Consider the following 24,100-nt stretch of genomic DNA (forward strand, 5'->3'; position numbering starts at 1 on the left):
TTTTAAGGAGTAACTGCAAAAGCAGCCAAAAGTGTGCTTATATTGAAACTGTTAGTTATGTATTCTCCAAAGCATGCTTGTAAAACACATAAAAAATCCAGGATCTATATGCCTCAATTTCCCAGAACCCTTTTGGAAGTTTTGAAAAGCGTTACTCTGTATTTTAATGCTATTTACTGTTCTTTCAAAGCGTGCTCCACCTGTGAATTTGCCTGTCTGTCTAGCATGATGTTAGAGATAAAATTATCTATGATTCTTTTGAAGGTGTATCTTTTGTACTGTTTCTACTACACCATCTAGAAATGAATGATACACCTTTTTAAAGCCATTATCTATTTGTCAGTACCTCACCAACAGAGTCTTAATATTGGCAAACCAACTCGTGCCTGAATACCACCTTTCTGAACTGGCTGCCTTGTTTCACAGTGGCAAGACTGTCCTATAAGATTCCAGGCCAGAAAGTAAGACAACCTCACATCTTCTGAAGATACTTGAAGGAATGTCATTAAATACTTGGTGTTAAAACCAATGATCATAAACATGTTTAGGACTCTCTGGAATCCGATAGATAAAGAATTTTCAGTGAGTTTACTAATAGCCACTTCTATTTAGTAATGCAGCAAACAAGAAAAAAAAATACTGTTCAAAATAAGCCATGAAAAAAAAAAAAAGAAAGAAAAATAAAAACAACTTAATTGAACAACAAATGCTCTCAGCAAGGAACAAGGTAATTTTCCATAACCATAAACAGCTTCAAAAGGCCTGAAGTAAACATCGTGATGGACAGAAATTCAAGGAATGAAGGAAGCAGAACTGTAAGTAAAACAGATCATCCTCTCAGGATTACTTAATAGTCCAAAAGGGACTGCTGCCTCTACAGTTGCTTACTGGCATGGGCAGTGCCAGGATACATGATTCAAACATCCTTCTGGGGCTTTGTGCTACTGGCTGCAGTCTTCTTCAGATTTTCCTCCTCCACAAATCTCATTGCTATCTCCTGCCCATGCTGCACGGTGTTCCAGCAAGACAGTCAGCTGCTGGGCACCAAGGGCGTTTGACTTGCAATGAACTAATTTTAGTATTTTCTCTATCATGCCTACGTGGCACTCACCTACACACCCTGCTAGGTTCTTCCTTCTCCCTACTCCCCCCCACTTTGTTCCTGAAGCTCCAGCAGTAGGTCACAGCATACCATGTACTGTAGCAGCACACAGATGTACTCAGCCATTCCCCTTCAAAACACAAGCACCTCTGTTATACAGGCCTGAGTATGTTTAAACTAGAAGCCCCTCTAGACATAGAAATGTGTATGCCCTAACAGACAGATTCTAGTGTGTATTCCCAAGGTCAGTTCCGTACTCACAAATGACTAAAGGAATAAACAGCAACGGGTGCTAGACGCCATAGGGTCAATTGCCTCTGTAGGGTGAGCAGTGTAGAGATGCAACAGTGGAACATGACCAGGACTAACAACTGGTCTTTTCATTCAAAAACTCTGTGTAAAGCAGTATTTACCAGGGCCATTTTCAGTGCTTTTCCAAATACTCACAGGTAGCAAGAGGAAGATCTAAGCCTATAATAGAATGGCTTAATATACTGTTTCTACCAGCAGCGATGTCAGTCAACTGAGGAGTGGATGTGAATGACAGACTTCACTAGAGGGGGATGCAGGCCAAAAGATTTGGGGAAATGTCAAGTTAACTTGCATCAATAGAAGAAACAGTATGCAGAACAGGAATCATTTTACTTTTGCAAACAGCATTGGTAAGACTAATCCCAAAATGCTGCATACAGTTCTGGAGTTCAAAGCATGTTGAAAAAAAAAAAAAAAAAGAAGAACATGTCAAAAAAAAGGCTGGAGAAAAAATGTACAGTGAATTCTGAAACTTGCCTGTTTAGCAGAGCAGATTATAAATAGCACTGAGAGGTGACCTGATCACAGACTAAATGTATCTTTACAGAAAAAAAAAAAAAGAAAAAGAAAAAAAAGAAAAAAGAAAACACAAATCACTGGATACAGAAAAATTCTTTAATCTATTACAGAAAGGTATAAAACAAGCAGGAGTCAGAAGCTGAAAACTCATAGCAGAAAAGCAGCACAACAGTTCTCAGAACAGCAGCAGCTTCCCTGCCCAGTGACATAGATCAAAAAGATTTTACATCTATAGTTTTTTCTCCATGAGATGGCAGGGTGCAGACTGTATATATCTTGGTGCATTTACCAACAGAGGACAGGAGCCTCTGGGATAGGGTATCTGACCACTGTCAAACTCATTAATGTTCATTCAAAACCAGATTTAGTGGCCCCCAATACATAGGCAGTCAGAATAGATAAGGGGTAAATAACATCTTCCCAGCCAAAGCCTGGGAAACTGAGAGGACTGAGAAGTAATTTCTTTCCTAAGAGCAGGCTAAAGGAGGGGTTTCACCTGAATCACAGGCTGTAATATAGTGAGAAGGCTGTGACTGCACACTTGTAGTCATTCAAGTGCCAGGTACACAAGAAGCAGGGAACTGGATGTGCACTATTCTCTTCCAGCATTTATTAGTAAAAATGCTGCCTGACACTTAATCAGCCTGTGTCTGTCTTCATTTATCTGGGAAATACTTTTATCAGTGTAAACTGGACTTGTATCCATCCTGCCTTTCTAACCATCTATTTGACTCTGATGCATAAACAAAGAACAGGTGCAAGAGAAGATATTTCTCTATGCTTGGTCCTTTAATGCCTAAATGTAAAATACATTGTCAACAACTGCAAAGAATTATTATGGGGACCAAAAGTGCTCATGGGGCTTAAAGGATTATCAAACGATCAAAACAAAAGCAGTGTTCATGTTTCATTACATGCACATGAAATCGCAGTTTAAGTAGTCACAAAATAATGCTGCAGAGCAACGCTTCTACTGGTTTACATTAATTTACCTGAATAATGAAGGAAAACCTATCCTCTGTGGACTTCTGGGATTACCGAAAATTACATTTATAAACAGTTGTTTTGCAGAATTAACTGCTGGGAGGACTTCTATTTTAAACTTGCACTCTGCTGAATCCCTGATTCCCTATAGCTTTGATCTCTGTTCCACCAGACAGAAGGGACTCAGACAAGTCTCCTGCTTGAGAGAGGAAGGGAAAAGAGATAAAAACAGTACGCTGTATGTTTGGTTGTCTCAAACGTACCTCATAATTGGCAAAGCATTAATGTAAAGAGTTTACTTTCACAGCGAGACTTTGAGTCTCAATGAGAGGAATCAATTGTCCTGCTTCTCTCTTATCTAAGGATTCTGTTAGGTCAATGTGATTCTTCTCATACCTACCCCAATAAACTTTCATCTCTATTTGGTGGTTTATCATAGTGTTTTTTTTCCTTGGTGAACATAAAGAACATCTGAACTGACAAAATCGGTTGCCTTTAATTAAAAATACTGAAGGTTAATCTGGTAACAAATCTTGTAAATCATGAATTTAATACACTTAGTGCAACTATTCATTAAATCAACACAGTTGGCTCTAATTAACATTTTTAAAAGTATACTTGGTGCAATATTCACAGAAACAGAAGAGCTATTGGGAGGGTGACAAAAATTCAATATCTGTATTTACTGTTGGCGAGGCTACTGCAAACTCAGATGTTCTCCAGGATATACTTAGAGCTGCTGCAAAGGTGCAGGCATATTTTTCAATGACACAGGAAAATAACAAGGCCAACAATCAGGAACAATAGGCTCAATCATCAGCAGCCTGAAAAGGAAAATTCCCACCTCCTGAGGACTGGAATCATTTCATCTTTGCCTTGAGCATGCACTCAATCCACCAATAAACCCAAGAGTGATAACTGCCTCAGCTGTTACCTATCTTGTCACCTTCCCGAATCAGAGGGAGACAAAAGAGAGAGCGGTTGAGTCGTGGTGCAGCTGCAACACGCAGCATGAAGCTAATCCCAGCTGAACCGCACAACCGTGACCGCTAACCAGCACACACCAAATTAGGTGGGATAAACACATGATTCCACCAAATGGATGGTTTAATTAGGTAACAGTAGTTAATTGGTACATGATTTATGTAGATAAAAGCACTCAGACCTGTCAGATGTAAACCTCACATTAAAGAACCATATGTATAGCCCTGTTGTGTCCTGATGAAATATCAAGGACTCTGGAATCATGAAAAATAATGTAACACTTCATCCAATTCTCACCATTTTTATGCAGGAAACAAAACACTCGCACTCTGAATCACTTATTTTAAATTGCACCAGAGCCCTTAAGAATATCAATACACTTTCCTGTATTCATTTACAGACAGATTTTGTACAGCCTGTTTTTCCTTTATCTACATACATTTCACATATCCAGCAAAGATTACCTCGTGATTTAGAGAGAGTATCTGGCACCTGCCATACTAACTCATAGCAGTTTACTTATGGACAGATTCAGTGTACCTTACTGACATGTACACCAACTCACAATGGGTTGTTCTGCTGGTGCAAATGAGGTCATACAAGTGCTAACGTGTTCCTTGAGGAAATCTGTGTAACAAAACCTGACCTTAAATCCAATCTTACACGTTCAGAAGCTGCTATTCTCAGTAAAACAAAATCTGGAATCTTTCTTTGGTAAGATTTCCATGACATTCATTTCACAGATGTAATACTGCTAGGTATATATGAAGGGAGGGATCAGCCTACAGAAAATATTTTCAGTTTTATTCGGTTTCCTAAACATTCAGAGTAAAGACCAAGCAAACTCATGCAGTAATATTTTATACACTGCGCTGAACCTCTGATCAAAAAAGCAATTTTTGACATATGTAGGAATACCTCATTTGTCACCTATTTACATACATGAAGATCCTGGTAAAACATAAGGAAAACATTGATAAGGGTAGCCTTATCAATTATGTATAAGTTAGACAACTGTGATTATTGGTAGAAGACTTCAACATCTGAAATGTACAGATGGCACTGTAAATATGTATATGGTTTATAGTGAATATAGTATTTTGTGGGAATTCAATAATACCTTGTTCTGTATATTTTTGTCTCTTCACTCAAAAGCTCATCAAAGATGGAAAGAGTGTATCTTTCAGATGCTTTTTTAGATTATTTTGATATATTCTAGGAATGACAAAAAACATGAGAGGCAGCTTTAAAGCTATTGTTAGTTCTCAATTATAACTTATGTCTGGCAAGTAAATCAGGTTTAGTTAAAAAGCACATTACAAATGTTTAGCTACAGTGCCCTCTAGCTGCCTTAATTTTAATTTCATAATTTTAATATAGTTTTCCACATAGAAAAGAAAAAAAATGCTTGAACTACCAGCTTTATGCCAACACAAAATGAATTTGCATCTCCACCGAGGAGACTACAGCCATCACTACTGGTGATCTATCTACCTGTTTTTCCTTTATCTTGGTGACCCAATGTTTTCCCCCAAAATAACATTTGTCCAATCCAATGGACCAAACAGAATATAATAGAATAGTCCAGTCGGACGGGACCTTCAAAGATCATTGAGTCCAACTGCCTAAGCACATCGTGGCTAACCAGAAGTTAAAGCATATTACTGAAGTCATTACCCAGATGTCTCTTGAACAGACATGAGGCATCAACCACTTCATTAGGAAGCCAGAGTTCCAGAGTTTGACCACCACCATGGTAAAGAAAATTTGCCTAATATCTTGTCTGAACCTCCCCAGGTGCAGCTTTGTGCTGTTCCTGTGCATCCCATTATCAGATACGTGGGAGCAGAGACTGGCACCTCCCTCTTTGCTTCCCCTCCTCAGGAAGTTGTAGAGCAACGAGGTCACCTCTGAGCCTCTTCTCCAGACAAGACAACTCAAGTGTCTTCAGCCTCTCTTCACAGCACAGGCCTTCCTGTGGCAAGGACACCTCCCACTAGACCAGGTTGCCCTAAGCCCCATTTAACACATCCAGCTTCTCTGGGCAACCTCTTCCAGTGCCTCACCACCCTCAGAGTGAAGAATTTCTTCCTTCATCTAATCTAAACCTACCCTTTTTTAGTTTAAAGCCGTTAACCCTTGTCCTGTCACTACACTCTGACCTACAGAGTCCCCTTCTACAGGTTCCCTGGGGAGTCCCTCCCCAGCTTTCCCGCAGGCCCCTTTTAGGTACTGGGAGGCTGTGGGGTGTCCCTGGAGCATTCTCTTCTCCAGGCTTAACAACCCCAACTCCTTCAGCCTGTCCTCATAGAAGAGGTGCTCCAGCCCTCTGGTGATACATTTATGGAAAGGAAAGGTCATACTGAGTCAGCAAGGAAAACCTAGGGAAAGAATCACAAAGGCCCTAGAACCATTTTGAATTTCCTAACCCAGCTCACTGTGGTTTATATTGTGCAAAACCTAAGCATAAGTTTGTGGTAAACAAAACAAGACCAAAAAAAAATGTTTATTTGTAGCCATTTTTACTCTCTTCTCATTCTCAAGTGAAAAAGCAGCTGGAACCAGATGGTTGCATGCAATCATACACAATGCAATGTTCATCACTGCAAAATTCAAGCCATAACTCTAACACCACATGAACTCTTCCTATATCCTGCTTATGATTAACTTCATCTATGCAACCGCAACTTAACACAGAACACAACAGGGAGAACCTGACTCTGAATATCCACCATGTGGAAAGACGCTAGGTCACACGGGAACCTCTCAGCAAAAGGAGACAAAACCAAGATTTTCCTCCTTAACTCCACCAGTATGAGATTTAACATTTACTCCCCATTTCCTGGAGGAGGTAGGCAATGTTTATTTGGAAAAGAAAACAACAGAAGATAACTAAAAAGTGGATGTTTTTGAGTCACAAGCACTGATCACAGATGGATGGTTGTAGTGTTACACTCCAGCTTATTGGTTTCAGCTTACTGGTAGGAATTTTTTTGCTGCATGCACTATTTTATATCCTAACTTATGTTTGTCTTCTTGCATGTAGATATGAATTCCATTTCAGCACAGAATGCATCTAGTGGATAAGTTTTGCAAGACAGCAATTTTTAATTATCAGCAACGTAACTCTGAAAAAAAGACTAAACAATTATTTTGTGGATCCACATGCTGCATGTTGCTACTTATGACCAGAGGCACACAGAAAAGGTATACTTTAGCCCTCAAAATTTCCATTTTTTTGTGGCATATTTCTGAAGTTTACAATGGGAGGTTTATTTTTTTCAGTCCCTGAGCCAATCTTGCAAGCCTTGGTACAAGCCCAAGAAGCACAGTACCCACAGGTCACTAATAGCTGGTGTCACAGAACCAAAACTGTGAGTTTCTGTCACTGCTGACACATTGCTAAGGAGCGAAGCTGCTGCGTGAGGAGGCATCAGGGAGTCTGCGAGGTCTTGCCCTCCACTGTTCTAAGATAAGAATAAAAACCCTGTGCAAATTCTCCCATTGTGCCTTACACAGTGCAGGGTGTGATTCTCCTGATATTTCAGATGGCTGAGTGCTAAAGGAATATCCCCTCTCTCAGCTTTACAGGTATTTTAAGGCTAGGAAAAGGTTCTTTTGATACCATTATCATTTATTAATCAATGTAGAACTAATTGTAGGTGTCAAACACTGCTGTTAACTAGTATAAACTTATGTTCTCGGTTACCATTATGTGTTAGATACAATGGAAATATTACAATGGGTCATATGAAAGCAGCAGACCCTATTGTGTGTCCTTACCCTTCTTTTCAGAGCCTGTGTCACTGAAAATCATTTTATCACAAATCTTTTTACAGGTTGCTTCCATTTAGATAGGCTCTAACCGTGTGATTTTCAACATTTCATTATAACTTTTACAACCAGCAGAGTTCTCCATCACAGTCATGCTGATTCTTTTACAGTAAAAATGTCTCTAAAAATAAATTCCTAACCTACACTTTGCTAGGGGAGAACAGGTAAGAGGCAAAATATTTCTAATCTATCTGCATGGCACTCAAGAATTTTCTGTAAGAAATAATTTCATGGAAAAAAAAATTGCATTAGAAAATATAGGCTTACTGCATGCATATATAAATACCACTTAATCATGGAATTCCGGAATTTGGTGTTCAGCTGTTTTTATATTCATTCATTCCTAGATAGGTGAATTGCATGTAAAAAAAAATATTTATTTTAAAAGGGGAGGGAGAAAAAATCTTGAAATAAGAGACTCTCAGTAATGCCTTAAGACAAAAGCATGCATCTTTACATTATAAAAAAAAAAAAATCAGTTTTTTTTTTTTAGAAATATACATATATCAATAATATTCCATATATCATTAATATGTATGAGCACCCATTCCTAAACACACACAAACATGACATTCTTAAATACACTGTCCATTCTTCCTCTCACAGAATATCCCAACAGAATGGACGAGATAAAAATCTCAGTGAATGCAACTGCATTTTGTCTGAATAATGCTGAAAATGTCATGTTAATTATAATGCTTTAACACTAAATGTAATTGAACAATGTTAACACAGAGAAAGCTGTGGGAACATACATTATAAAAAGTTCATTAATTTAGCAATTTTTTCTGCCATCTGGTATAGCCATAAGTAGTTGTTTGCCCATTACTCAATACGGTCTTTGAATTCCTGAAGAATTTTGGACTGATTATTAACTTTTACAGCATGTGGTCAATGTTTTATCCAAAATAATAACTGTCTCAATTTGCAGAAACCAATGTTTGGCTACCTAGCTGTAAGAATGTGTTAATCACTAAAGTTTAATTTAAAGTTTCAATTGCACAGCACTGTTCTGATCTAAAACTAATTTTGTGAATTACAGAAGAATTTACATTCTTATCAGCAGGCAGGTGGAAACATCAGTAAAGCTCATAAGCAAACACAGGACCACCACCATAAGACTATGTAACAAAACTTCCAGGAACTTACTCAAGTGTGAAGATGCTTTGGGTGCTGAAACTCCACAATATACATTTTGAGCACAACTACCAAAAAATAAAAAAGGGTAGCAAGTCCTGTCTTTAAACTTTGCAAACTAGTGTGGCACAGAAAATAAAAACATTCACTTCAAAATCTGTAGACAAGTGCACTGGGAAGAAGGCTTAAAATGTCTGTAAAGAAGGCTGAAGAGATTCTAAGACGCTATTTGTTGCTTACCAGTAAAAGCAAGCAGAGTTTTGCAGTTATTACCAAGCAAAAATCCTGGATCATCTTATGGGTATTCTGACTAAAGAACTCAAGATTTGGCACGAAGACTCACAGAGTAAGCCAAAATCAGAACTGGAAAAAAAAATACATGAAGAAAAAAAAAAAAAAAAAAAAGTAGATTTTCAACCATTTTTCTTTTACTGGAATATATTTCATTTTTCTAAAAATTTTCACAGCTTCTGGTTGATGGCCAAAATGTGAAAACTTTCTAGCTTGGGTGACAATCAGAAATTTTTGAACAAAAATATAAAATGTCTAGTTTAGATGAAAGTAAGCAATTCCTGTTAAATTAAAGGAAATATTTAGAAATTCATGTATATACGAGTACATCTCTTAATCTGTTGATTTGTAGAGGTATTAATATATTAATGAACAAGTGTTACCTGTGAGTTGGGTGCCCTCTTTTAAAACTCTAAGATAACTGCAGCAATCCTACAGATTTACCAGATTTATCACAGCACAGCTGTATTTACATCACAGTTATAGATTCTCTTTGAACAGGCCCAGAACATATGGAATTGCTGAAAATGCAGGTAAATAACTTTTTTAAAGGACATATTATTGCTGTTACGGTTGTAGTTTTAGGTTGATGGATGGTTATAACAGCAGACAAAGTCACAGGGAGACATGTACTATCACTAGGTAAACTCGGGTGTTTCTGTAAAAAATTCTGTGCTCTGACTTTTCAAGATGACAACAAAATGTGTTTTACAAATGCATGTACTTTTGGGGGTACTGCAATCGCGAATGCTTGAATAAACTCAAATAGTATTTTCTCTGAGAATAAATCTGGTCTTTTATTTTCTTCCATTCTCTCTCACATTACTGAAAGATGCAGACAACAGATGGATTGCCCTCTCTAGCAAAAGCAGTTTAACCATAACACTAGAGCTATAACCTGGCAAGGACTACCTTAAGTGCTCAGTTTCTTTCACACAAGTAGTCGCATTCCAGTGTGAGCTACTAAATGCATACAGGACATGGGAAGGCTGCTAGCAGAGGCAGTTGTCCCAGGCCTTCCCCTGTAGGAGCTGGAAGCAGGACATGGGCCAAATGTGTGAGTCACATCAGCTGCTGCTACTGCTGCTGCCAGGGGAAAGCAAGCGCCTATAAATTTTCTTCCTAAATTTTCCATTTCTTTCTCTCCCCTGTCCTGGCTTTCATGTTCAGCAGGCTGAACCACAACTGTGCCCTCCACTCCAGCAGCCTCACAAGGCTGCCAACCCACCTGCTGCTACCACCTACTTAGTCACTGGCAGAGATGACGGGGACCAGTTTGTTCTCCATTCCCCAGTTCTGTCAGGACAATAAAAAAGAGAACACAACAGCAGTACCTAGAGCATGCAAATGGCTCGCTAGGGTGGCAGTTGTGCCACGTGTTTTTCCATTCCAGGTACTTCTTGCCTTAGGGGAGGTTCAACCAAAGTGAAGAGGGATGAAAAGTGCCAAGCAGCATTTTCCTTCTTAAAAAATATGCTTTTAGTGGAAGTGCTCATTAATAAGTTACTATTTATTAAAACTGTATTTGTTTTTATCTTGTATGAATTAAAGTAAATGGGAAAGAGTGACATTAATGGACCAGCTCCTCAGTTAGCAAGAACTGGCAGAAGTTCCACACAGAAGTTATGGCCCAGTTCTAGTTTTTCTTTCCAGACAAAGGAAAAACCTCCTAATAGTACAGATTACAGCTTTACAAACTTCCTAGTTTATGGTGAGAAGAGATCACCTGAGGATTTGCTTTCCTATACAAGAAGGCACACAGATCATCTTGAAAGGCCTATATCCTAACAGGCCTCAGAAGGTGTCTTAGGCCCTTCAGCCTCCTACATTACGATTACCCATAGACATATGGCTCCACATCATGAGCTGCTATGTAACACACTAACATTAAACAAGGTTATTTTTTTCATTTGGAACTCAACAATTTGGGTTAGAGCCAAACATTTCAGTCTTCAGGAGACTTGATGCTTGTGTGCCACTGGCAAAGAAAATGACACATGGGCAAACGCAACACTGGGCAACTCCTCAATGGGCAAGAGGTCTGACAGAGCAGAGTATTTCCCCAAATCTTAACAGACAATGCCACAGTCACAGTGTGTGATTAAGGAAAAGCACTACATGTCAGTTCAATTCAGAGTGGTATGAAATAAAACAGCAATGTTATAGCCCTGGCCCATACACTGGAAAAAAGAAATACATACCAAAAAAAAAAAGTCACTGAATGCCCACAGGATGGCCAAAGGAAAAATCTGTCATTGTATTTGTGTTGTGAACAAGAACACTTCAAAAATGGTCAAATTTACTATATCATCAAGAAATGAACAAGCTTACATGAAGTTTGGTTCATATACTCTTCACATTAATACAAACACATTGACTGATGTTTTGAATATTTTAAGTTCTGGATTTTTTTACATTAAACATAAGACTTTAAAAATAAATAAAATAAAAAAAAATAAAATACATAACAGTGGTATAAAATATGTAAAAAAAAAATACATAAAATATAAAATATGTAAACAATAAACTTTTGCATAAGGTATAACTACATAGTGACATGGTCAATTTATTTAGTCGATCATACCCAGCGCAGGAAAGGGTGTTTATTGCAAAGGAGGAAAGGGGAATCAGTCGACACAGCCCTAAGACATTAACAAAGTCACATCAGTGTCACCATAGCAACACCACAGGACAGCTCTGTCACTGCCACAGGCTCCTTGCTCCTCTGTCCAACCCAGGGCTTGACTGCGACTCCTCGGGTGCTGGACGTGCTGCTGGCTCTCACATGCTTTTCCCATGGCAGCTGCCAGCATCCTTTGTAGTTGCTGTTCTTAGCTCACAGGCCTGGCTATGTTCAGCACTTGTAGTTCTTCCCTCTGGAATCTCTGATCAGGGATAACCTTCAACTGGTTTAGCTTGGATGATTTTTTTTTTCCTCCCACTATGATTTTCTTTACAAACTCCTTCTAATTTCAGTCATTCCATCAATCTCTGATCAGGGATAACCTTCAACTGGTTTAGCTTGGATGATTTTTTTTTTCCTCCCACTATGATTTTCTTTACAAACTCCTTCTAATTTCAGTCATTCCATCAAAATGGTTAGCATAGCTCTCAAACTGATCAACCTGACTTATGGGTACTTCATGACAGCACAGCTCCAACAGTGCCTTTTGTTTTTTGGCAGGCTGTGATCATGCTGACCACCAGCAGGATCTCAAGATGTATTAGGGAGCTCTTTGGGAGCTTGTTTACATCCATCCACCCTGGGTTCTATGATTATTCTGTCGTGGTTGTTCTGTGATCTGCAAGACTTACTTTGTCCTCCGTCTGCACAGAGAGCATGGTTTGGAGAATTGTTTTTCTATTTTTTTAAGGGTTTGGGATTTCACAACCACCATCTTTTAAATTAAAAATTTTAATTTTATTTTTTTTTTAAACTTTGATTTTCAAGTACTAATGTTGGCTCAAGATATGAGGTATATGAGGTTCTTCAATCACAGTTACTTATAAAACATGGTTTCTTTTCTGATGTGATCTCCCTAGATACCCATGGCTTAGGATCCCAGCTAGGTTGACAACCTGAAATAAAAAGCCTCACTCGAAGACCACTTCAAGACTACTGTCTTCTGCTTTCTTGGAGCAGTATTTTACATCTGCAATTCTTAAAACTGTACTAAACTTCCTGTTCTCTCTGTATATTTGCACAGTGTACATCTGTCATAGCCTATGTTAGCCCATATGTCTTTTGAAGGAATCCCCATTTTCTGCATACTCTTTAGGAAAGACTCATAATGTCCACAAAGGATTAGTCTCTGGGAATGGCATAGAAGACTTATGGATTTGAAATCCTTCCTTCTGGCAGTTCACAAGAACTTGAAATTTCTGAATTTCCGATCCTTGCCAACCGAGCAGGGACAGATATTAAGACCTTTTTTCTAGCCGAGTGCTTTAACAAGAGAGCATAACAAAACCAACAACAAAAAAAAAAAAAAAAAAAAAAAAAAAAAAAAAAAAAAACAATTTACACTTTGCCTTATAAAACAGATATATACAAAGGATACATCAACATAAAGATCATGAAACACGGTTGAGTAGATACATCTATGAAGGCAGTCCGGAATGCTAATACAGATCCATTGTGGACCTTGCAGTTCTACAAAACCATAACAGTAAAACACATTCCTGTTTGTTCCTAATGCTTGCCAAAAAATTAGGCTAATGATGACTAGACCTACAACTGCTGAAAAGCAAGTAAGCAAACTAAAAGACAGAATCCTGTATAAGATCTGGTGTAAAAACTTCAGTAAATACACATTTCCAGGGACACAATTATTTTTATGTAATTGCAACAAGGGGAAAAAAATGGAACTGTGTATCTATTCCAGACAAAGATAAAGTATTTAATAGAAAGCTCTTATTGTGTGTGTGTGTGTGTTTGTTTGTTTATTTGTTTTAATGTATATAGCTGCTTAATTATTTCAGGTTGTTAAACGAAACACAAACCCTCTTTATACGCAATCGTCAACTGCAGAATGTTTGGAATGGGGTCACAATTCACTTAATCACTTAAACAGAGTCCTCTTCAAAATAAGCCTTTGTTAAAATTAATTAAAGGAATAATTTTCATTCCTAAGTAATTTCTGCTATTAATATATACTTTGCAATTTCACACTTTTTCTGTAAAAGAAATAATCCGTAAAATGCAAGTACACCAAAAAATGTACTTTCTCCTACTGCTTTATAAGAATAACTGAAACACACTAACAACACATATAATAAATTCATTCCAAACCACCTCCTGACACATTCCACACTCAAAGAAGACAACCCTGACAACCTGTATTATAGCCATAGTAATGTCACAATTAGCAACAGAAGAGAAAATGTCATGTGTCTAAAATTTTAATGACACTTTACAATGTTGAATAATGATACATTTCAACATCTGCTGATCAACTGAAAATTGATTCATCTAAGACAACTGACATTTGTGAGAGAAGCACTTGCAACTCTGACTTTTGGATGTTACATGAAAAATACGTCACTGGGTTATAATTCTAAACCTCAGGGCATTATTTACTGACACAGGCTCACATAGAATAGAATCATAGAATCATAGAATATCCTGAGTTGGAAGGGACCCTTAAGGATCATCAAGTCCAACTCTTGACACCGCACAGGTCTACCCAAAAGTTCAGACCATGAATAGATTTCCTTTAGGCAATATTTTCTCCATTTAAAGCAATACAACTGGAAAAAAAAAAAAAAAAAAAAATCAATACATTTTGGTACCAATTTAAATTATTTTAGTACGTTTAGCATACAAAAGTCATATAAAAGACAAAAATATGGGACAGTTCCTACACAGTTCAAGACCCAGAATTCCTTCAAAGAAGAAAACTATAAATTAGGGACCATGAATTTGTTTGTGGCACACAAAAGTATTGGAAAAAAAGTTTGACAAAAAGAATCCCCTTATACTTGCACTGGATTTAACTTTTCCAACATTAAACTATGCCCTTTGCTGCCACCGCGTGGGTCTTTTCGGGATACACTCAGAAACTGAAAATGCAGTTTTACAGAACACTAGCAATATTCTTTTTTTCCTTCCCTCCACTAACAAGTCGTCCTTCCCATTTGATTAAAAAAAAATAGTTTCAGATACAGAGCTAAATAAATAATCTGTCTTTCATCTGTTAGATGTTTTGCTGCTTAAAATCACTGCAGAAGACTACAAGTCTGGTTAACAGATAAATAAATGCACAAGACCCTCATGTTTCAAAAAAGCGTTCAGTGATACTTTGATAAAAGAGATATCACACCTTCCCATCTGCACTTCAAAGAGATTAATCCTACCTGTTCAGACACTACTAAGTTAATCATCGTTCCATGAGTTCACTGCACAGGGTTAGGGCCTAGATGGGACTAGCAGTGGCCAAAGTTACTTGGTAGCTGTTATAACAGAACTAATTAGAATACCTACAGCCTGAAACACATGTAAATGGCTAATTCTTATGATTAAAATAGATAGGGCTCTGATATAAGATGGCTTCAGTTTGCTGTGCAGATTATATGGGCATTGAAAATTAAATACAAGATGTTGAACTGAAAAGTGTTGAGAAGAGCCACAACTCCAGGCCCTGGATTTAGAGGTCTGCCACCCAACATAGGCACTTGTGACAACTTGAATCCACACCTGACGCACCACACAGTACATTTATACCAAGCACATTTCTATTAACCTTCACTCTACAGATAAAAGCCTCCCTTCCTGTGAAACCAAGCTGGAAGTGCATAACAGCATGCCTTGTAGCACACCATATGCCTCTGGTACTGGGGACTTAGGGTACTGAAACATGGAACAGACCACAGTGATGGGATCAGTCCTCTTGCAGTGGCTGTGGGCAAGAAGAGGATTCTGTAAACATCTAAAGGGTTGGCCACTGTACAACACAAGGGATAATAAAAGGTCAAGGAGAGAGCTACCGCCTTTCAACTGCTTTTAGCTTTTTGACTGAGTCCAAAGTCAAGGTGCAGAAATCAGATCTCTGGCAAAGTAGCACAGTCTCCCGTTAACAGGCAACTGGGGGAGGACACCCTGGAGCTTGCCAGCTGACTGGATCTGCATGCTGTGAGCTGGGAATCACTGGGAAAGCATTAAGAAATCCATAGCCCAACACAGCTCCAGTTTCCCCATGTAACAGGCAGAGCTGGACTCTGATCAGTTGGTGGGGTTTTGTGTGCGTTTTTTTTTTTTCTTTTTTTTTTTCTCCTTTTTTAAAGTATGTGATACAGTAAAACATTTTTTAAAGTACTTGTTATTCTCACATTGTCTTTGTTACCATTTATTATGTGAACGTATGTACTTAAAAAGTTTTTAAAAAGTCTTCAAGCTAGGTCATGCCGACCTGAACTTTCTGGAATGTCACTCTGTGAAATGTTTTTATTGTTTAATCCTCTAAGGGTCTTACTTCAGCACAATGGGCTCTTTGCTTTTACACATAATAGTTTTGGTTTTGCTGCAAATGTTCAGCAGCATTCCTGCTTTTCCAGTTTTACTATTTCTAACAGAAACGTTGGCTGGGTGTTATTAATAACATCAGCGCAAGATATTATAAGCATTTTAAGGACCTAAATCACCTCCCAGAAGGTCATGAAGGTACTTAGGAGATCAATCTCCTGCTGAGGGCTGTATGGACAGGGTCACCCTGTTCAGGGCTGGGTGGGGGGACTCCAGATGTGCCTCCTGGCACACCATGTTCCCAGAGGGACTGTGCAGTGACCACTCCTGACAGACAGACATCCAGCTTCCATGCAACTGCAAGTTCAGTGCCCCGCAGAGCCTCCACCTTGGGTGCATTCATTGCCCCAGGTGAGTGGCTGGGTGCCAAGGCCTGCTGAAGGTCGGATAAACTCTGTCACAACGACTCACCCTGTCACAACAAAGTGACACTAAACTATCCCTGGCGGGCCAGGAGGCACTGGTTATATAGAGGAAATGCCCAGTTCCTGCCCTACATGGGGACTGGGGACAGAAGGGCCGGGTGGGACCCCAAGGGGCTGATTGTTAGCAATGGCTCCTCCACTGCCGCTTCCTCACAGCATGGCCACTCCTACTCACATGGCAACAGTCTACGAGCTCTGTGCCAGGCACCTGATGGGCCTTAATAAATCATTAGGACAATTCTAAGAAATCGAGCATGGATGGTGCTCACACAACAGCCACCTCCACAACAGAGGAGGTCTCCCCATGGCAGACCGAGGTGTTCAGCCAGCAGCCCATACAGATCAGGTGCTGTGACTGCCCTCTTCATAATGGGTATTGGATCCTAAGAATTTTTTTTTTCCTCTGATGCTGCAGCCATGGTGATGCCACATTAAAGCTGTATAGCCACTCCTCATTGGCACTTCACCTGGTCATGGTGTGCTACCACCACATCATACTCTTCAGCCTTGCCCAGCAGCATTGGCAGTGCTCCAGTTCAGCTTCCAAGCAAACTGGAACTCACCCCTGCCCCCCATTTTCAGAGTAGTGTGTAAAGAAAACATTATGGTTAAGTGACAGGAGCTGCTAGATACTTTTTGGGATGGAAGAACTGCAAAGCAGATGCTGGGTTCCATAAGAGAGCAGTCCCTATCTCCTTATTTTCTGTAACTAAGGGAAAAAGAAAAAAGAAAAAAGAAAAAAGAAAAAGAAAAAAAAAAAAGGAAAAAGAAAAAAAAAAGAAGAAAAAAGAAAAAAGAAAACAACAACAACAACTTCTGTTCAGTATATGCAGGCCTGTGTCAATGGAAATAACATTCAGAGTATGAACTGAGGTTTCAAAGCAGGCTCCCACAGATGTTGTAAGATGGATAAAGTATGGAGTAAGTAAGGAGGGATTTTTTTCAGCCATGTGAGGGCAAAAACAAGTGCTGAGCAAACAAATTGACATCAACTTTAGACATCCGATAGCCTGCTTGCTATGCCTTCTGGACATGTTGTGCAGAGGACTGTTGTGCAGATGAACCACAGCATTCCGACCTTGCACTTCTGTTCATCTGCACAAAACCTTTGCAAGACTTACAATGTGAAGAGCAGATCCTCAGGCCAACATGCGTCACGTCATGGCATACCAGCATCCCTCTCTCAGTGCACTATATCGCTGGGTAATATAGACATACACCCATTGAGAAGATGTAATCGGTAATGCCCTTCTCACTACTTCAAAGCCTTAAAATCCCAATTTACAGAGGAAATGAAATGGCCTCATTCCCACTGCACAGCGCAGCCTCTGGCATCATGTAAGATAATATTTCTTCTGATCCTCTGCAATTGGTTTTACTGTGCCTCTAGTATTAAAAGTATTCCAGAATAAATCTTTTCTCCTTATCTGAGCATAAAGCACTCCTTAAGGTTACTTTGGTTTACACAGAACAACTTTTTCTGCCTTAGTCTCATAGCAGCTTTGACAAGGCCTGCTACTCTATTCTGTGGGAATTGTGTTGGTATGTTCCCCAGATCTCTAAATCATTTGAATAATGGCTGAACCTTCCTACCTCCAGATTGTTTTCATATTTAGCCTCTCTCTTCCATATCTTTCTTGCTCAGAAGGACCAGTTAGACCAAATACCAAACACCTTGTTCCTGTGCCTCAACCCTGCTGTGCCTCAACCCCTTCAAGATGGTTACACAAACTTGCCAGTAATTTTGTCTTGCTGTTGGCATTTCATGCCTCTTGACTATTTAGGAATGGTTTGGTAAGTAATTAAAAACACACTTAACGAAAAAATCCCTTAACTACAATTACCTATCCTGAAATAGCACCTAAGAGACACAGACCTTGTAAAATGAGGCCTGACTGCAAATCCTTTTATCTTAACCCTTCCTTCAGCCCTGGGTTAAATTATCGTGCATAAAGCAGGCATCCTTTCCTCCTTTCTGTCTCCACAGTCTGGTCTTCCAAAGCATCACAGTAGGCTTAACACAATCCTGACAGAGAAATTCTCTGTTAAAGACCTTGTTTTTCTTGGGTTCTGTGCCTGTCTAGGCTTCTGCTTACTATTTTCAGGGATGAGAAGGAATAAGAAATAATAGCTGCAGATCATTGTCGGACAGCTTTTCAAATATGCTTCCTCAACCAGATGTCGAGCTCTGACTAAAAGAGCAGTAACAAAGTACAGTGGGTCAATGCAATAAATGGTGAAAAAGAAATGTTGCTGAAAAAAAGAAGAGGCTTAAATTAAAAATGATGCATTATAATCCCTCACAAAAATTTCAGTTCAAATAGTTACACTTTCACCTAGAAAACAGCTGTATAATGTATATTCAAATACCAGCAACTCGTTCTGTTTTTACTTTTTCCCAGCAACTTACAGTCTGTGCCATTATCCTTTAAGGGATACATTCAGACCTCAACTTTGCCAAATTGAGACACATGTGAAGTGTCTTCAAAAATACTCATAAAAAAAAAAAGATAAAAATCTTGGCAATGGCAAAATGTACCTTCTTAGAGATAGAAACATGATAGGACTTTAAAGCACTCCTGGCATCAGTTTATCAGCCTCTCAACAGGATATTGCTTCTGCTGCAGTCGCCCAGGCTGGCATGCACATGCAAGACATATGATTCTCCTATTGGTGAGCCACAGAGGAATTTTCATTGATGACATCAAATATGTGACATACGGGAACTTTTCAGAATCACTCTTGGCAGCACACAGGGCAAGGTGAACCAAAGACAGAACAAGGAGCAAACATATGTAAAAATAACTAACTTTTTTCTGCTCAGTCTTAGTAGACAGTATCTGTAAGTCTTCCACAAGCTTTGTATTGGAAAGATATGTATTCTGAGTGCCTGTGTTTCATAAGATCCCATGGGAATGAGGTCTACTTATCTCTACAAAGACTGTAACTATCATACAGGTGGACTCTGACCTTTCTCCTGGAAGCCAGTTCTTCTGATGCCAGTCATTTCAGTAAGGTTCTGTAGCAAAATACGTGTACAGAGGTGTTGTTTTGTACACAAGTACAAAACATGAAACAAATGGCTTTCACAAAGATTATATTTACTCAGGAGAAAGTAATCTACTCCTTAAAACATTGTATTAAGACAATGTGAAGTAGTTGGCTTTAATGATGTTTGCCTATTGTTGTAGAAATCCTCTTTTTGTAAGTATTACACATTGTTCTATCTTGGCTTTGAAATGGCTGATCCAATAGCTCTGTTTGTTAGGTTGATGTTTTAGGTTGTGCAGTTTGAAACTGACACTTTTTATTCATTATCTGCTTGCTGCCTTTTTGCTGCAATGCACACACAAACAGCCTTACCAAGCCTCCACACACTTCAGAAAGTCAGGGTGATTCCTGGAGCACGCCATGATCAGTTTCCCAAAATGATGGTAACAAACCTAGGGCTAGCATCAGTTCCAGGCACGGAGGGACCTGACTAGTAAGTGAGAGGATAGGTTGACTAACACCAGCTATTTTAGAAATATGCTGTGCCTATCTATTTCCATGAACGTGGACACTGATTGCCACGCAATCTCCTCAGTGCTGCTAATGGAAGTGTGTAACAGATAGGGGCAACAGGAATGTTGACAAGGACAAATGAACTCTGGTTGCCAGTCATGAGCCAGCTTTCAAAGCAGTTAATGTTCGCCTAATAGCCAGTTATAGCTTCTGAAGCTTTAGAAATACCAAATATAAATCTTAACATAATACCAATAAATCATATGACTATGTAAATAGGGAAGCCAGAAAGCTGTAATGCTCCCACGCTCCCTACTGCAGGGAGGATTATTCTGCCTATTATTAGGCACCTATTCATATTTACCACATCATTACCATGATCATTTCCCGGTCATTTCTTCTAAAATATTGGCTGATTCTGCTGTTTTACCCACCTTGCCTGAATCAATTTAGTCTTCATGACATATGATTAGCTCAGCTGCTCTGCACTTGGTTTCATTCAGTGACACTCAATCTATTCTCTACTCAGGGTTTGGTTTATGTCACATTGTTAAGATGACTTTATACGCTGCGTATTTTTGTTGACAGCCAAAGATCTGTAACATGCCACGCCAAGGTCCATTTAATAACACTTCATCAGGTTCTGTTGATATGCCTTTGATATTTTGCTAAAAACAAGTCGTTCTATTATTTGATATGGTTATTCAACTGAAATATACATCGAGTTTCTTATTTCTTGCTAAAAACTCTTCAGATGCTACCTTGCTTTTCATTAAAAAAAAAAAAAAAATCAACTGTATTTTTTGTCCAATGATCTCATTTTGCCTGTATTAGATGAGTAATAATGTAGGTTTTCTCACAAAAATCAGCATCTGAAAATGGTTTTGTGCACAATAAGAGAAAGCAAGTTTTCTTAAACCATAAATTTCAGATTAAAAGTTCAGTTTAAAATAAGTCCAGACATAATAAGAAGATAGCTGTTCATCCCTCAACCAACAGTAACTTCACCCTGTTGGAGCATTTCATGGGAAGAAAACTAAATAAATACACATTTTTAAGAATCTTTTTAACAAACTGGATCAGCAAGTATTATTTTGCATAACCAAAATAGCACTGTACTGCACATGTAATGTTTGTGTTTTGAGTGTCTGATTCCTCAGGTGTGGATGTTTCAATTTCTTTTAGCTTTACCTCTGAATTTCCTTAGTATGGACAATAGTAATGTTTATACTTTTAAACTACTCAGTCTTCACTTCAAATCAGATTTGCTGAGCTGTAACTTCAAATCAAAAGAATTTGATATAATGTTTGTTAGTACCCTGAAGTAATAGTTGCTATCATTTGGCTAGGATCCCTCTTTTTGTAGCCAAGAGGATTAAAGTTTCGGTTCATTAACCAACTGAATTATTATTCTACCTAAATTCAGAACACAGAAATAATAAAAAAGATGGTGAATACTACTATATTTACATTTTGGTAATCTCTTGATCATTCTAAAGTAGCATAATATGACAAGTTTCCAATGGAATATATCCTAGAGCAAAAAAAGAGAGAATAAAACTCTGCAACCTACCTCATATTCCCTTCCATAATGAGGAATAGGTTATAAATGTGAGAAAAAATGAAGAGGAAGAGGATAGTACTGAAGAACATTGTCATCCAAGACCCGTGGTCCTCTCGAAACATCTTCAGACGAAGCAACTGACCTGTCGTATGAATATTACAAGAAACCATATTTTAGTCAGTCAGTAAGCATATATATTTACATGATAACAAAAACAAAATAAAGTCCTAAACTGTATGTCTTGGTACATCCAATTATTTCACTTTGTGTGGGGAGGACAGATGTGGTATCAAGCAACCAAACCAGTCTTTTGCAGTTCAGCATGGACAGAGATTGTCCATACAAAATTACAAGGTTGCTTCCCACAAACTGGTGACAAACTGATTGAGGTTCTGATTCTGCAATCAAAATCATTAAACTGATCCTCTGAAGGAGTTCACGTCAGGTCCTGTGGTACGTGTGCAAAATGTGGCTGTGGTTTCACATACACCACATGTAATTCTGCACGTTGATCAAGCAGCCTTTATTGTTTCCCTGCTCCAGCTATTAACATCTGTACCCACTGTGCTCTAATGCTGGCACAGCAAGCTGAGCAGCTATGCACAAGTGAACAAGAGTGGTGAACTAACCCATCTAGAAAAAGAATAATTACAATTTTTCCTCCTATTTATTAGGTCCACCAACCTGCTGACTTTGAGACTCAGTGAACAGTAGTGCTGAACATCTGTGTAGAATTGGGAGGGAGTGATGGACCTGAAGGACGGGGAGGGAATAAGCCACCCCATTTTCTAGAAACTGCTACATCCAAAAATTCTAAACCAAATACCACAGCAGGGAAAATCTCACAGAATAAGACCTGGAGGCAAGAGCCACATTTAGTGGCATTTGCAGTGTTCAGAGAAACAAGTGTATAAATTCAGAAGTACCTCAGGCTGTACAAATCCATTATTTGCTGCCAGACTCTTGAGCAGTAAAAACAGTCATTAGCTCTTTATGGTTGCCTGTCTCTTTCCACTGACTATAGACAGAGTCAGATCAACTATCATATGAGGTGATAGAGATCTCCTCTTATGTGCTGGTCTACATTGTGAAAAACATGAACATAGAACAGAAGTGGAGGATTCAGGACATTTGAGCTAATGAGAAAAAGAGATGTGCTTCTCTGAGCAGGTGACTGCAGGACCAAAGATGATTCTTGCTTAAGCCCAAAGTACACGTGAATAGATGGTTAGTAAGTATGTAAATAATCACCCTTCCTCACAACAAAACTGAGATAATACTGTGCAATCTCATTGCTCCCTGCTTTTCTGAGGTTATAAAGCTGCCATGTGTTCTTATCTGCCACCCATTTAATGGCAGCATCTGAAACCCTGAAAAAGTCTGAGCTTCTTGAAGTACATCAGGGGGCATAGACGCCAGTTCTACTGAAGTGTTCAGCTGGGGTCACCTCCCAAGTGATATACACCAGGCAAATGCCATCAGATTTAGAGTCAGATTTGAATTCTACCAGAGACATCTTGTTATGTTACATACAAATCATTTACCCTCTGCACTCAGGTCCTTGATCCACAAAATGGAAGATAATAATATTCTTTTTTTATGGTGTTGACTTTTGCTACATTATACCACAAGTCCCCAAAATGATTAAGTCCATAAGTGGTAACATAAATAAATAAATAAACAGCTAAACCACCAAGCAAACAAAAAAGTGTCGCAAATCAGAATAGAGCTTATAGCTATACTTACGATGTAATTATTATTCATTTCCTAGCCAGAAATGTTCACCAAATGTTGTCACTGCATCACAGAGAATTAAATGTTCCCTAGAGTATCTGAGCTGATTGTTTCTTATGGTAATGTTTCATCGTTTCACAAATGCAATGTTGCACATTTGTCAGAACAAGACTGTTTTTCTTGTCCTACCACAGAAGTCGTAATGCAGTACAACACTCTCCTCAGTCTTTGTAGTTTACACTTGGTTTTAATGGTTCCTACTGAGCAAGGGCTATGTATTTTCAGTAATTAATGACCTAAACAGAAGTCAGGGAGTAGTGGTGGAAAGGTCTAGAACAATTTTTTCAGTGCTTGACTCCCAGCAAGATCAACACCTAACATCCTAGCAGGGATTTCAAAACGGCTTTGTACCAACAGATATTATTTAACATGTTTAGCAGCAATATAGTTGCTATTATTTTTACTGATAAGGCAATATAAGAAAGGCCAATCAACTACCAAGCAGTTTTTTTAAACTAAAATTTACCAAGTGCTCAGTTATAATGCCTCACTTCAATATTGCAAAATAAGACCCTAGAGTCCTCATTTTTCCACCGCTCACACACAGAGAAAAATCTCAGTTCCTTATGCACATTTTTTTTGTATCCTATTTCTGCCTGGCAGAGAAGAACCTGGGAGTGATGGTTGAT

General features: G+C 38.7%; 1 protein-coding gene across 8 annotated transcripts in view; it reads right to left on the bottom strand.

Moving 5' to 3' along the window:
• Positions 1–24,100, bottom strand: part of TMEM117 (transmembrane protein 117) — a 214,606-nt gene that overhangs the window by 160,561 nt on the left and 29,945 nt on the right. For all 8 annotated transcript variants that reach the window (XM_082769091.1, XM_082769092.1, XM_082769093.1 and 5 more), the window contains one exon: positions 21,687–21,819. In XM_082769091.1, coding sequence (XP_082625217.1) covers positions 21,687–21,819 — 133 coding nt within the window. The remainder of the gene's footprint in view (positions 1–21,686; positions 21,820–24,100) is intronic.

Source organism: Aythya marila (genome assembly GCF_965140915.1).
Source record: "Aythya marila genome assembly, chromosome: 1".
Classification (NCBI taxonomy): Eukaryota; Metazoa; Chordata; class Aves; order Anseriformes; family Anatidae; genus Aythya; species Aythya marila.